This window comes from Myiozetetes cayanensis, unplaced genomic scaffold (genome assembly GCF_022539395.1).
Source record: "Myiozetetes cayanensis isolate MyiCay16 unplaced genomic scaffold, myiCay2020 scf5-8, whole genome shotgun sequence".
In the NCBI taxonomy this organism is placed as follows: domain Eukaryota; kingdom Metazoa; phylum Chordata; class Aves; order Passeriformes; family Tyrannidae; genus Myiozetetes; species Myiozetetes cayanensis.
Window position 1 is genome coordinate 95,708,297 of NW_026087742.1, and position 16,345 is coordinate 95,724,641.

Below are 16,345 nucleotides of genomic sequence, written 5' to 3' on the forward strand. Positions count from 1 at the left end.
TAGAAAAAAATACACTTGAAATAGTAAAATTTAATCCATTTATAGTAAAATTTAATCCATTATGAAAAAAAGGATTATGATACTTGAAATATTTGTATTATGATATTGAGTTCATCAAAATTAGCAACATTTACAGGTTTTTATAACAACTAAAATTATTCTATTGAATGTCATACTTTGACAGTTTTCAGGTTTATCCTGAAAATCTTGCAAAATGCATTAATAGGCTTATCTTAACACAAGAGTAAGTATTGAGCTCAAATGCCTCAGTTCAGTTTCACGGTCAGTGGAAACATAATCAGTCAGTGGATAGAAAAGCAACTGGGAATTGCAAAAAAACTGTACAAGAATACATGTTGTTTGCTCATATGCTTCAGTTCATTCAACTCTGCTCTAGTAGAGCGGTTAGATCATTTAGAAATTCTGGTGATCTTGAGAATGCCAAGTAGCTCCTAACAGCAGGAAACAAAAAGCTGGCTTAGAAAACCATGCTGCTATTCACAGAGAGGCTGTAATAATCAAAATGCTTTAACTGGATTTTGGAACCTGATAGTAAATAGATTATACGAAGACTGTAGCTCCTGACCCGATCATTATCAAAGGTCTCTTTTTCTTATCCCTTTTATGTGCCAAAATATTTGAGGTCTCCAGATAGGAAGTGTTTGAATATCTGCCAATGCTTTTAAATAGTAATGACATACTGATTTGTGAAAAAAACCCATACCAAACCAAAACAATAACCCTGAACTAAGTTCCGAGAAGTATATTTGAATGTTTAGCAACTAGCAGGTTGAAATAAAGAAAAGTGAATGTACCACTTTTATTTCACAAAATATTTTTGAGTACACATCTTTCAAAGCATTTAATCCAGTTATAAGTAACCATGAGAAATGTTTGTATCCTAAAGACAGAAAATATGAAAAAATTTACATATTACTCTCTTTAACACAGCTTAAATGTGGAAAAAAATCTTTTAATTAAGAAAATTAAGTATAAATTATTTGAATGCTGCAAAGGATTATTCCATTAGTGGATATTTTTCAAACTTAAGATGTTGGCAAATGATTATAAGGACAATGTGTGTATGTCAAACTTGATCAATCTCTGTTACAGCTATGGCATGGAAGAGTCAGCACCAGGTTTCTACCTCATTATCATGTGAACCTCAGAGGTTGGCTGAGCCTGTTAATGCAATCTCTGCCTGGACACAAAAGAACAGTTCCCATGACAATTATACTTGGTCTTTTTTAACCAAGTTCAAGCAATTTGTTCAGTTTGTGGACTAAACGGACCTAAGATATATCCTTACCACTTTACATTGTTGGATTTTATATTTCAGTTGCTACATATTTGCAAAAGCTGCATGAGAACACATTGTGTCTCAGGCTGGTAGAGGAGGACCTTTAGGAAGGCTTAGAATGTCTGCACTCTTGGTCATGCAGGGATCTGTACAGCTGTGTAATATGTCTGTATAGGGGCATCTTATTGTCCCTCTAAAAAATGTTGATCTGTTCCTGGGGACACGGCTGTGGAAGCAGAGAACCTTTCTTGCGTTTAACTTTTTTGGTCTTTTAATGTTAGATTGGTGAGAAGAAAGTTCTGAAGTTAAAACTAGACAGACGTGAGATTCAGCAGGACAGGAAGAGCTTTCAGAGTGGAGGTGAAGATCTGGATGATAGAAAATTTGTTTAGCAAGTCCATCTGCCTGGCCCAACTCCCATTTGAATGCGGTTTGTTTGGCAGTTTTCCTATTCTCTAATCCTAACTAATTTTCAGGTGCCTTTTTATGTCTACATAGTCTAAGTGCCAAAATCTCAGGTATACTGACTCAGTACAGTAGGGAGACAGAGTTTAAGTTTTGGCATGTTCAGGGTGAATGACAGCTAGTCAGAGACTTCTTTGGAAGTGTAAGAGAAACTATGTCTTAACTAATCACTAGATAAGATTGAGGTAAATGTCTGTGAGTGTGCAGTGCACTATAGTATGAAGCAGGGATCACTGCAAACCACTGCTGAATGCTAAATCAAACCTCTTTTGCAGCTGAAAATCATTTATGTAATCCATTTTGTTTTCCATGGCAATAGATGGGGAATTTATGTATGGTTATTTGCCTTGTGAAGAATAATATAAAAATGAATAGAAGAAGGGACCATGAATACAATAGAAAAGCATTTCCTGGTCTTTCCTTTTACCATTACTATTGTCATGGACCTTATAAAGAGTATTTTGACAAAGAAACTAGCTAAAATTGAAAAATGAAGGCTGAGTTTGCAGAACTGTGAATTAAAAATTTAATGTAAGTTTCAACAGTCAAAAATCAACTACCAGTATGCAGATGTTTGCATTTCACAATATCCTTTGAGTGCTGTCATCACTCTTAACTGCAGTGAGGAGGAAGGGCATATATAAAATTTATATCTGTCATGTAATGCCAAAAGCACTTTCAGTAGTTCTGAGGAAGTACAATGTGTAACTGAATGACTTCAGTCTGCAAGCTGTTTTATATTCTATTTATATGTATTACTTCTTAGAATAAAGGGTTAGAGCCCTTAAAGAAAACCATAATGTATGGCAACATACCCTTAGACCAGTAAAAACATGTAGGATTTCAAACTCAAGGATGAAGCTTTCTTTATTTAGGTCATCTTTGTAACTGTCTTACTTAGCAGAGCTTGGACTTCATAGTGCCACAATAAATAATAGTAAGTACTGGATTAAGTTTATGAGATAAGTGCCCTCTTCAAAGATACTTTGGGGTGTGCTAGAATTATTACATTTAATTATATAGTTAGTTAAAAATAGAAGATCAAGTCAAAGAGAACAAACATTCTCTCTACCGCCTCATTCACACCAGTGGTGGGTGTGACCACAACCTACTTCAACTGTGCTTCAGAGGCTGGAGGGAAAAAACAACCACCAGAACTCCTTTTGGCACTCATGTATCATGGAAAAACCCTCAAATCCCCCCCACCTATTGTGACCCGTGAAAATGATTGGCTAGAAGTTTTAAGTCATTTTTAGGAGAGATATCAGACACTGCCTGAAGTTCTAGCAATTTTGAGGTTTTTTACAGAAAAATCTGTAAGGTAATATAGCACAGATAATGAATTCAGGACAATGGCTCCATTGCTGCTTCCTTCTAGTTTGAGATAAACTCACTCCATAGCAGATAACATTTCAGCTGAGCACTCTGGACGTTGTGTAGGACTGTCCTATACTAATGAATCCCTCCAGGAGGCCCAAGCGCTGGGAAGAGCTTTGTTTAAACCCTGCACTCAGGTCCGTGCATCACATAGCTCAAAACCACCTGGACTTCCCTGGATATACTAAGTAGTATGTCATTTTACATATCCATGTAGATTCCAGAAGAAGAAAAGGCAACAAGATTTTACCAATGAAATGCTGAGTAACTGAGAAATTTATGTGTGAGGGTAGAGGATGTTGCTAAACAGACATGAGTTTAATCTTCAGGGAGGTAAGAAGTGAATACTGAACACTGATTTTTCTGCAAGGTAGAGTTGTCCAGTGAAAAGGCACTTGTCTTAGACTTGGTAAAACTTGATTAAGGTTTCTTCTTCCTATAGACCTTCAGACAACATTAAATCAATCCTTCACGGTATATCCATTAGTATCAGTGTAGCAAAGAAATAAAGAGTTTTTATTAACTGTTTTATTAGGCAATAGCATAGATAGCCAAATAAATAATTTACTAATTTTTTTCCTCAAATAGTTTGAAGTGGGAGATTTGATGGAAGTTGGAGAACATGTGTAGATCCTTGCTTAAACAATTAGTTGAGCGCACAGCAGCTTCAGTCATAGAATAATTGTACATTGCTAAATTTAAGCATGAGGTTATTATTTGTATTCTTAAGCTAAGGTAGAAATACTTTGTTGAACTGAAGGCAAACAAGATTAAATCGTCAGTAAATTCACAGAGATTTTAACATTCACTTCAGTGCATTACAGCTCTACAAAAGGTGTAGAAATGGAATTTAGAACAGAAAATGCAACAGGTAATTGAGGGATAGGACAGACCAGATGAACTCTGAGACAATCATCTGCACCAAAATCTTTACTTAAATGCCAGAAAAAGTTTGTGAAGGATTTGTATTTGAAAAAGTTAGTAGATAAAACACTAAGTGAAAGGAGGGTGCCAATAAAATGTCTTTGTCTTCCGCAATAAAGGAAATGAATGATAGTAGCACAAAAGGTACAATAGAAGACACCATGCATCAAGAGAGGCCTTTAAAAATACATTGTAGGGAACAATTGTGCAGTGGCAGGAGGATGAATTAGATGACAAAAAGAAAATTCACTTGAAATACCTGAAATGAGATTTTGTTCTTATTTGCTACAACTGGAACAAAGCAAACTGTACTTTTATGAGCAAGATACCAGCATCACATAAGCAGAGCTGATGCAGCTGTACTGTAGCTAGTGACTTTGTTTCAAAGGGCATTGAGTGATCATTAGGGATTAGAAAACTCATTGGAAAAAGTATGGAGAGGTAACATATGTGAGCAAGGAAGGCAAACCTCTCATGTTAGTGAAATTTGTGGGGCTTACATGTACTTGAGAGGAAGAAATTTTTAACACCCTACGTATGAACACTGTGGTATCTTTCATAAGGAACAGCAACTTGCAGATAGATATTTGACCTTAAAAAACAAAATTGGAGGTAGACTAGAGAATACTGGAGAGGCAAGAAGTTCAGCTTTCTAACTTGAGGTGACACTTCATAGTAAAGGTGACTCAACCAGAACTGTAAGTGACCCCAGCACTGCCTGTGCCTTTATTGACATAGCAATGTCTTCCAGCACCTGAGCAGAATGAGCAGAGCTGGGTGCTGGTAACAGGGTCCACAACAGCTGCAGTGTAGGCAAAGTGGTGAGTCAGGTTCAAGGCCTACCCAGGGACTACAGTCAGGAGCACGAGGAGATAAAAGAAAAGGTGGAGCTGGAAGAAAGGCCTAGGGCCATCCACAGAACAGGGCTGGTATCTGGCACTTCTGCTGCACCACTCAGGCAGGGCCTGATGGCTTCAGGCTGAGCTGAAATTGGAATCCTCATCTTTGGGCAGGGTGCATGGATGAAGGTCCACCCAAGGGCTGGGTAGGGCCAGTGAGGCTTTTTGGTGCCCTCAGGACTCTTGACCTGGATTTTTAGAAAACTCTGAGGATGATGATGACAACATCTACATGTGTGCAGTGTAAACGCCTACAGCTGAGCTAACCTGAGCTAATCACTCACATCAGAAGAGAAACAAGCACTCTTCTCACTCTAAACATCTCTAACAAAGTTAAGAAGCAGATAAGTATAGACTGGTAACTAACTTGCATAAAGACCTGCAAGTACAGTGATCCAAAATTAGGTAAGGTGACCAGATTGTCAGATTGGGTACGAAGTAGCAACACAGTGATGAGCAATAAATCCTGCTTAGTACCATGAATTTAGAATTAGAGATGCCTTGCCACCTTTTCTAAAGTTTGAAAAATAATATTATTGTGCTTGGTTTCAGGAAGGACACTATTGGAGTGTTTTGAAGTTGACTGGGAATTTTAGGCTCATGTAATTTATTTAGTGTCTTCTTTTCTTTCAAATCAAGAGAGGTTCAAAAAAGAGCCTCTACAAATACAGACAAATAAGATAGCCATTAGGTGTAATAAAATACAAGGAGTGAATTGGTTTTGTAGCACAGAGCAGCTTCTTTTTGTCCATGCCTCAGTGTCATGAAAGAACTGACAAGAACAGTCAGAAAAGAAAAATATTGAAATGTAGGTCCGGATTTGAGTTGCACTGTCGTAAATATATTTCAAATCTAATTAAGAAAGTGCCACTTCCTTTACTTGTTCAGTTTTCCTTTTAACACAAGACTAAAACAGTCATTTACCTTGTCTATTGATTATCAGATCTCTGAGAATCTTTTTATTCCTTCTTACAGGATATGTTTGTGATAGGGCAGCTCTTAATGTGGAGGCATAGGTGTCCCTCCACAAAATCACTTAAAAAAACTTCTTTAAGTCTCATTAAACCCCATTCCTTGTCATAGGCTTTTGTCTTAATAGCAACACACATTGACAAGGTAACCTACCAAAGAAATTGCACAAAAACTTGTAGCAATAAGTAACAAGCTTCCATAAACACATAGAAATATCTTTTACTGATATTTAGACTTTTACAAGTTATAAGTTTACAGCAGTTTTTTCTTGAGATTTTCTCGAGATTTCCTCAACAGTGGAAGGCAAATGCTGCACACCACTTTTCTGTATTTGAGGGTGACCGTGCATGAAAAACACTGAAAAGTAGTTGACCTGATATGGATTTGTGTCAGTTCTCTACTGAAAGACTTAGAGAGCATCAAGTATCTAATTCACAGTATGTAGGTCACAGAAGAAAATTCACTTTTCATTTAGTAGTAACTCATGAGTCTTCAGGTTATTTACAGCACGTTTTTGTTGTACAGAGAGCAGACCCTTTCTCCCCTCTGAACTGTGTCCTTTTATCATATTTTCATCCTTTCACATCTTTTTATTCCCCTTTCTCTCCTTATTTCTGAACTTCTAGTGTCACTGATAGTGAATCTTCTTTTGATCCTCTTAATTGAGCAAACCTTTGTGTGAATCTTTCCCTTTTGCAACTGCAGAAACTGTAATAAACTCTGACCCTCTTGAGGGTTTTCTGGTCATTTGCCTTTTGTTTTTCAGTCTCACAAGTCCTTTCACTTCCAGTGTTCTCTCTAGAGAAGCCTTTTATTTTAGAAGTGGTTTTGCATTTTGGCTGTTGAGGGTTTTTTTTGTTTTGTTTTGTTTTGTGTGTGTTTTGTTCTGGGTTTTTGTGTGTGTGTGTTTTGTTGCTGGTTTTTTTGTGGTTTTTTTTTTTTTCTTTTCCTGTTGTTGTTGATTTCTTTTTAAATCTTTATGGTTTCTTTCTTTAGTCCTTGTTTTCTTCTTTGACAATATCAAGGAGAAATATCTTTTTGCACTGCCTGAAACATCTGAGTCACTTATTACTGTTTCTTGCTGAAGTCCATTACAACCTTTTCATCTACAAGATTACTGAAGATATTTTGTTTTCCCTGCTTCCTAATTTGCTTTTTGAGCATCATCTTCACTCTTTGTTTGCCCCCTTTGTTTTTCTTCTCTCTCTCTCTACCTTATCTTTCTCATTTCATAGAGGCACCACAATTAAGAAAAGCTTCCAAAAATATCAAATTCTCTCCCAGATCCCTTGTTTGTGTTCAGTATTTCAACTGCAACAGCTGGAGGAAGCAGAAAAGCATCAAATGTCATTTACCTAAACTATCTCATTCAGTACTTTAATTTGCTATCTTGATCCTCATATCAGAGCAGCTGCAGCTGCATTTGGGTGACAGAGTATGGACATATTATTTGGTAAGTGTGAAGTAATGTAACTGATGAAGGAGAGAAGAGCATTTCTAGCATGAATAGACACCATGAAACAGTTTATATAAAGCTCAAGAAAATTGACCTAATCATCTGATACACATTTCTGCTAACAATATTTTAGGTAGGAAAGTGTTCCCCCTGACAAGCATGACAAATGCTGTTACAGTATTTTCTTGCCTTCGCTCTGCTCTGTGTCAGTGGCAGCAGACTTATTGTTAGGCTCAGGCAGAGCTATTTATACCTTGGGATTTGCAGTATTCCCCTACCTACTCTGGGAGAGAGAGAGAGACACAAATAAAGGGAAGGAAAAAAATAAATTCCTTTAAAAAATATTTGCCCTATTCCTAATCATAGTGAGAACATAAAACCACTTACTATTGCAGTTGGTTAAGTTGAAATGGGGACTGTTTTTTAAATTTCTGCCTTTTGTCTTATTTGCACTTCCCTTCCTCCTGGTTTAGACTGCAAGCTAAGGGGCAGGAATGGCTGCAACAGAGAAGGTACAAGCCAAACCTCCTGTACACCAATCCAATGAACCATTCTTATTTAAAAAAAAAAAGAGGAAAAAAAAAACCACCACAACAACAAAACCTAAAAATCCCTCAACAAACAAAACCCAAAAAATCCAAAATTATTTTGTATTAATCAAATCACTGACCTGAAGTAACCTTTCATGAAAATGATGCTGATCTCCAAGTCCTATATAAGGAAATGTTAAAACATATTCATCTCAACTACAGCCCCGGGAGATCCTACTCTGTTCTTGTTTATTGTGGGAAGGAGATTCTAGCAGGTTATAGCACTTCTAAAGGGTAAAACCTGTTTTTTACTCTACTGTACACATGCATTTTTAGGCTGAAAATTAGGAGAGAGAGTGAAGGTTCTTTCCTTTTCCCATCACTTGTCATCATCTGGAGAATAGCTGAAGACCTTTGCATCCATTTTGTACCCCTCCAAAAGTAGAAAATATTCCCAGTGCTTTCCTAAAACTCTTCTTTTCAAATTCAAGCATTCTTCCTGGCAAGAGCTGTGAAATGAAATTCAAATTTTGTATAGAGGGGCAAACTGGCAGACTGATGAATTTCTCTGAAATACCATAGCCTTGAACAAGTCCATGTGAAACAGAAAATGTTTTTCTAGAATTTTTCTTAGGAATAAATTTATATTATTTGTACCAGAGTCCTTGCTGATCATCTGTAAGAGAACACCATATTATTGGGAAATGTTTGTTTCCATCAATTCAATTTTTTTACTCTGACAAGACCAGCTCTTTTGTTATGTTGTCATCTATGCTTAACTGATTCAATTTTAAAAATATTTTTCTAAAGATTTTTAAATAATCCTAGTAGCTTTATAAAAGTAAAGAAAATATAAACCGCTTTAACTAGCTGAGACACCTTTAAGGAAGAGTGATTAATCTTTTTCTTCATGTTTAAAATAAAGCAAATGATTTTTCAATATTCTTTGTCAATGCACAAAATTTCAGGTAACATTTACAAAATTTCTATTCTTCACTTTTAAAGTAACTTTGAACAGTTATTTCTTTGTTTTTAGATGTACTTCTTGCAACTGAAAGGTTAGACATGCTAATAATTTTCAGATTAATGATTTTGAGTACTTCATTAGGATTTCATGTGTCAAGGGTGGGGTTTTTGACATCTAAAATTTGAAAAATTTTTGAAGAAAATAATTAATGAAAAATTTCCTGGGGGTTTTAGTTGACAAAAACCTGTCTGTGTAAAAATATTTGCAGAAGTTGCTTAGGACTTCCTTTTCATATTTGTCCCATACATTTGCTCAGTATCAGGAAAACTGCACTCTGAATCTTACGGATCTGTTCTGTTCACTCAGAATAATTGCATCTATTTTATGTAAGAGGGAAATGATTGTCCTCAATTTATTTTCTGTTAATAACATGCATTTTTGAAGGACAGAAAAAAAAAACCAAGAAAATACAAACCACAATTCTGAATAGGTTTTTCTTTGGATTTTCCCATCATTTGAAAATTACCAGGTTTGTTTGTTTGTTTATTTGTTGGGGGTTTTTTGTGTCAACATTATTCTCTGTCTTCAGCATGCCATCAGCTGCTGCTTGAATTAACTGAAAATTACAGGGACCACTCAACAAGTAAATATTCTTCAGACAAATCTTTAGCAAGTGTCCACAGATTCTTCCCTTTTGAGACTTTCTTCAAAAAGAAAATATTATAAATGATCAATCATTCTTTTTGAAGATGATGATGAAGAATTCAGGAATGTCAGCTGCTACAATTCAGCAGATAATCTTGAATTTTGAACAGAATTCAGTGGACTTTTCTCATAGCACTCACTCTAGAGCAATGAGCTCAGTCATGAGATTTGTCTTCAGCAGTCTGAGCATGATTTCATTGTCTTGTATTTTTCCTTCAGAAGTTGTTCAGTGTGATTATTAGATATTCACCAGTGTATAATTCATTATATTTTAGTGCATAGTTAACGCTGTAGATTTTATCTCCAAGATTTTAAAATCACTGCTACTGTTGTTTTTTTCATGGTTTTCCCTGAAATACTGTATATTCTGCACAGCTCTTTATGCAAGCCTCTTTTAGCAACAACTGTTTCTCATAAACTAACATTATGTCTTTGAATATCACTCAGTTATTCTCCACCTACAGTGGGACATAATGTGCTGTCTTTTGACTGTTTTAAAAATGTAACATTGTAAGATACCCAGACACTTAAAACACGTATAAAATAAAATAAAAAAATAAATAATTAAGTGTAAGAACAATAAAATTACAAATTTTTAAACTCAAATGGGATATTTTTATTAGCTGTTCTATAAATGCACATAGTTATAAAAATAATACGTTTAGTTTCATTATAGTAACCAAATAGTATTGTCTCTGCTATGTATAACTATATATAGTTCTACAAGAATTTCACAACTGAAGCCTTTTCTAAATTGTTAAAGTATTGAAGAGATATATACATACATATATGCAATATCTACTACATATAAGATTAGCGGAGAACCTAACAATTCTAAATGATTTTAAAGGTAAAGGAAGCAGGAAGAAAGGATCCCATCTAATAACAAGAGTTATCTGAAGAAAGTATTTTTCAAGTGAATTGCAGCTTTTATCTGCTACTGTGTAGAAATGTTGAGAAACATGGATTAGAGCATGGGAGCCAACAATGGCCACAGAGAAGGATGCTTGAGACACAGTAAAAGTCTGTGGGCAATTTCTGTTGGTATGCTAAACACAAATGGCTATCCTCAAAGGTGTCTGAATTCAAGGAGGGACTAGCTCCCCAATTTACAGTGAAGAACAGACTTGTTTAACTTGTTCTTCTACAGAAAGAAGAAACAAAATAATATGAACAAACGAGATGACAGTAGCAGCAAACCTATAAAGCTGCTGCCATAGATTAAATTCAGTAAAAATGATGTCCAGGCAATAATGCATCAATAGCTTCTATTCACTTCAGGAAGTGCTTATCAGAAAACACCAGTTAGCCATCAGTGATTAAGAACAGTGCTATTTTAATAGAAATTATATCCCTATCTAGTTTGTCACTTCATCTTGAAAATATTAAAATATCTTACCGATGGACTTTTGTTTACTCTCATGGCTGCTTCCTGTCTGTTGGAGGTACTGTTGTTGTTCTGAGAGGATAATTAGATGGGTGAAGGACAATAAAACAGGAGAAGACTCAGTTAGGGAAATAGAACACTGAACAATTATGTTCCTGGTAGATTTGCTTGAACTAATGGCAACCTGTTTTGAGACTACTTAGGAGTACAACTTCTGTAGTTTTTGTTTTTCTTAACATGTAAAGAAAAGATGTATTTCAAGAGTCAACTTACTGTGCAATTCAGAGAACTGGATAATAGCAGGAAAAATGGACTCAAGGTTTCAGTGAAGCATTGGGACAGGACCTTTAAAGTGCTGCAGACTTAGAACCTGCCTACTGTTTCAGAAGGGACCTGATATACTTGGCTGTGGGGGAGCCCTGACAATTTTACTACTAACTTCACTGTGGAAGAGACATATAGTTATCTTTTTATATAAAGCAGGTTTACTATCCAGATGCTTTGCAGAACATAGGTACCGTTAATTACTGAAAGATTAATTTGATCCTTGTACTTAACCCTCTGACAAAATGAGCTTTTATATCAGCTGAGAGAGATTGGGAGAGAGCTCTCTCTTTTTAATATCACGCCTTATACAGTTCATCAGCTTTACAGATTAGAAATCTGACAGCTCTTAATGTCTCCTAGTATATTGCACTGGCTTCTCCACAGCCACAGCCACTGACAGATATGCATTAGTTTTTATAATGCTTAGGAAATAAGTGTTTAAAGTCTGCACTGCTGTTTCTCCAGCACCACATGAAGTACCAGATCCTCACAGAAACACTGCTGCAGTGCAACAGATAAGCACTGCACAGTAACAGACTGTGCTCTCCCAGAGCTCAGCGATTTGTACTGTACAACCGTGACATCTATAGCTGCATAGCTGATAAACCAGCATCAGCTCTCCAAAACACCAGCAATGTCATTCAGACATGATATGTTGTCACGCATCCCTTGTCCCCACCCCACACTTCATTTTGCAACATGCCATGTACTCTGCATATAACCAAACCTGAACAATTCTTTATTCTGTGGGTAAAAAACAATCATGGTATGACTCCCTTATTTCTTTCTTTTCCCATTTCTTAACTTGCACGAACTTGCATTAATTCAGAATTCCCTACTTTATATTGCTATCTGTAAGCCCTTGAACAGACCTGGTGATACAATGCTCAACACCAAAAAAAGGTGGCTGAAAATTTTCTTTTCAATGAAATTTAGCACAAATACGGTGACAACTTGACCACATAGTTCTCATGTGTGTGGACTTACTAGAATTTATTTTAGTTGGCATCTTAGTAGCTATATAAATTTTTTCTATCAAAGTGTTATGGTGCCCTGAGCCAAATTCTCAGGTGTGACAAGTGTTGCATGGTCTACAAAGGCACACAGTGCACTGATTAATCAAGCCCTTTGGCTTTCTATGTTTTTTCACTGTCTATCTTGCCAATTAAACACTTCTGAGGAGCCTGAAGCAATGCTTAGTATAAAATTACATTCCTTCCCAGAATGTAATTCTAAATCTGAGTAAATGAGAGGCATATTTCTGGGAAATGTTCTGTGCATAAGTTCAAAGAAATTTAAGTGTCAGTGTTAGATTTTGTTTGTTTATTTTAATTTTGAGAAAACAGCAATAGATTCAAGTGTCAGACCAATCTTTCAAAATGTTACTGGAGGCAGATGAAGGAATTCTGTCTTGCCGTGCCTTGCCTTATCTTGCTTTGCCTTACTTTACCTTTCACTTCCTTTTTCCCCTTTAAGACTGTGCCATTGCGGCTGTCACAGCCAGAGCCTTTTAAAACCTGCCATGTCCTATTGTCTGTGTCAGCAAGTCACTCCCAGCCTTTAAAGCTCCTTCCCCTTTGCTGACTTCCAAGAAGCTTTCAGGGGGTTCTCCCAGTCTAATGTGTATAATAGTGCTCAGCCCTCCGACCCTGATTTAAGTGCAGACGAAGTGAGCTGGAAGTCTCCAGGCTCTGTCATTGAATTGGTTCCTAGAGGTAAAATTTCTTATAATGTGAAAAATGCTGTGGGATAGAAGAAGCTGTAAAGAATCTTAAGGTCACCTGCTGTCTTTTAAATTCATGCTATAGTATAGAACTGCAGCCTGTGACTCTTTAGTCTACTGAAACATTTCTTTCTTTAAACCTGTTTTTATTCTTGAAAAGTTGAGTGTGATGTAGTTACAGCATGGCATGTATCAGTTTATCTCTGCCCTTCCCACATTTTCTAGTTCTTTCTATTCTGTTGAACTAATGAATTGCTTAATAAATATTGGCCACTGTAGTGCACATAAATCTGTGAAAGTATGTTAGTAGATTAACAAGCTTTCTCTGATTTTCATAAAGTTCAACAAAATACCAAAAAAGAGAATTTTCCCTCAGTATTAAAAAATTGAAGTGATCAAAAAAAATTTTTCACAATAGAGTGTTGAGAAATGTAAATTACTAATGACTATGTTTTTCCAGTGTTTGTATAGTCTCAAGTGGACAGGTACTCTGATATCATAGACCTCAACTGTTTAGTATCCTGGTTCTAATAAGAATAAAATACAGATTTTTTTAACTCCAGATTTTTTAACTTAATTAACTTTTAATTAATTATTCTTTAATCCATTTTTTGAGAGCTGTATACTTCTTTGACTGTAGGAGAGATGGCGTGCTTCCATGGAAGTGCCTGTGTGTTTCTGCCTTACCTATCTGTTCTGTGATATGTCAGAAAAAGAGTAGCCATTTTTTGTTTACAGCTTTCTTATTAAGTATGTTCAGATTCTCCAGTGTACATCCTTTTTGAGAGTGCTTCTTGAAGAAGCCAACTGATATTTTGCATATTCTTATTCCAAGAAATAACTAGGATTTTTAAACAGTGAAAATACAGACTGAAGTTACATTAGGGTGGACAGTTCAGTTTCTGTGCACAGAAAATTAAGCTGAGAAAGAATGACCAACCTATACATGAAGAACTGCGGTTCCCATTTTACAAAACAGAATGTCACCTAAGAATTGCACTACTGTAACAGTCATTTATATTTGAAAAAAATCATCTAGAGGCCTAAGACAGGAATTTGGCATCCATTACACCTTTTCATGTCATCCCATTTAATAAAATGAGAAATTCTGTCTCCAGGTGTTTGCAATGAAAGCATGTGGCAGAGGGCAATGGGTTAATACAAGAAAGAGAGGAAGATAGAAAAAAGTAACAATGAAATTATTTTGATTAGCAAAATGAGAAGCAGACATGGCCCAGCAGTGGGTAGGTGTGGTGAAGGGGCAAAGATACAGTTTAATAAGCCTTGAAAAAGACTTAGCAAATATTTATGCAAATCTTCTTAACACTGTTTATGTAAAAACAAAAAGTTCTTTTAAATCTTCTATGATTTAGTTAATCAGAATTCTTCCAAAGGAATGAAATTATCATAATTATGTCATAAATATATGTAGTGTGAAAATCACCACGTTTTGCTTATTTTTGTTTTTCTCAATTTTGTTTTACTCTTTCAGTATACTGCAGTTTCTGCATAGAGTCTTTACTGTCTTTGTACCAAAAGACTGATTTCCTGTGGTGTAAATTAGAGTTTCCTAAGACTAGGGGACATTCATTTTGTCATTTTATCCCCAGCTGTTATGTGTCTGTAAATTGCAGGTGAATCTGTCTGGAAAGTCTTCTTCTTCACTCCAAACTTCAGTCCTGAGGACTCCAATGGTTGCTATGATTCTCATGTTTGCTTCTGCCACGGAGGATTCATTACACAACATGATCCTCCGCTGCTCTTCGATCTGTCCAGAGACCCTGAAGAGAAAGTCCCTCTGACTCCAGAAACTGAGAGCCGTTTCTACGAAATTCTCAGGGTCATACACCAAGCAGTAGACAATCACACCAGATCCTTGCAGGCTGTTCCTAACCAGCTGTCATGGGACAATCTTCTCTGGAAGCCGTGGCTCCAGCTCTGCTGCTCATCTCTCTTTCAGTCTTGCTATTGTGACTATGACTCAGGAGGGAGTCCACTGGAAGTGCATTCAGGATAAACAAGCTGTAATTCACTGTCAAAACCCAGAAGAGTAGAGTGGGGGTATCTGACTTGAACCTCTGTGGTACTTGCCTTCAGAAGGTTTTGTTGTATCAGAATGAGAACTTATCTTCAAAGACACATTGCAGAAGAAAATTTCGGTCAAGAAAATGTACCAAGAAAGGGAGGGTGAGACACACCTTTTCTGCCTTTATCATACAGTATGAAGAACGTGTTGCCATCCTCAGCTACAGATGAGTAGATTGTAGGCGTTTTCTATGTGAGATAATTTTCTAGACCTTCATCTTTTTTCTTACACAGCAAAGAATTTACCTATAGTTTCTGTCAATCACAACTACTAAATGCACACTTTCCTGTCCTTTTTGCTAAGTGTTATCCACCATTAGTAGGACATAGCACTGAGTAATTAAAAATAGATAATAGTGGAGAGGTCCACCTATGACTGTCATTTGGTATCTGATAGATAGGTTAAGAGCAGACTTGCAACAGCATCTCTATCAACAAGCATCACAGATATGAAAAAATTAAGAGATTGCCAACAGTTTTACTTTGTATGTTCCAGAAAAATGTACAGAGCTATGTGGTGGAAGTCATTGGGTCCATATTAAAATGATGCTCCCCAGCATCCCCTCTGTCCTATTGTATTTTAGCAACCTTTGTTTCAAAAGGACACCACTCCATCAGTTCTGCACTTGAGTGTGTACCATAAGTGTCCATACATATATATATATATGTGCACAAACCAAATGGATAACCCACAAATCCTTCAATCCCTGATATAGGCACACCTTTATGGTTATAGCCCAACTGATAAAATAAAAGGTTGGATCCACACTTGATATTTGAGTTCCAAATACACGATACTACAAATATATCTCTCACTGTTTACCATACCTATTCTTCCATTGATGAATGTAATCACAAATAAATAAAATTTGGTCTTCCTTTAAATATCTTTGCCATCTTTTAAGATTTCAGAATAGGATCTATCATTTTCTGAAAATAAACTTGGGCTTTGGTACTTAAAGCCAAATATAACGGTCTGTGACTTCTTAGTGAGGCCTTGGGAAATCTACTGTCCTCCAGGGCTAATTTCTGTATCCATTTTTATCTGAATGTTATTCAGGCACATTTTCTTTCCACTCCACAGGCAGACAAACTATTTTCTTTGGAAGATTGTAGACGAAGAGAACATATCATCAAAATACTAAAATGATTTGATGCCTGATAATAGAAGATGACTTGCTCCTTATCAGAAAGAAACAGTTAATTCCCACATTAAAATGTATTAAAA

General features: G+C 36.2%; 1 protein-coding gene across 9 annotated transcripts in view; it reads left to right on the forward strand.

Annotated features, from left to right (window-relative positions):
* The window catches only part of STS (steroid sulfatase), a 106,078-nt gene extending 90,076 nt beyond the window's left edge, over positions 1 to 16,002 (forward strand). For all 9 annotated transcript variants that reach the window (XM_050333862.1, XM_050333858.1, XM_050333859.1 and 6 more), the window contains one exon: positions 14,667 to 16,002. In XM_050333862.1, the coding sequence (XP_050189819.1) occupies positions 14,667 to 15,049 (383 nt within the window). In that variant the 3' untranslated portion in view covers positions 15,050 to 16,002. The remainder of the gene's footprint in view (positions 1 to 14,666) is intronic.
* The last annotated feature ends 343 nt before the right edge of the window (positions 16,003 to 16,345 follow it).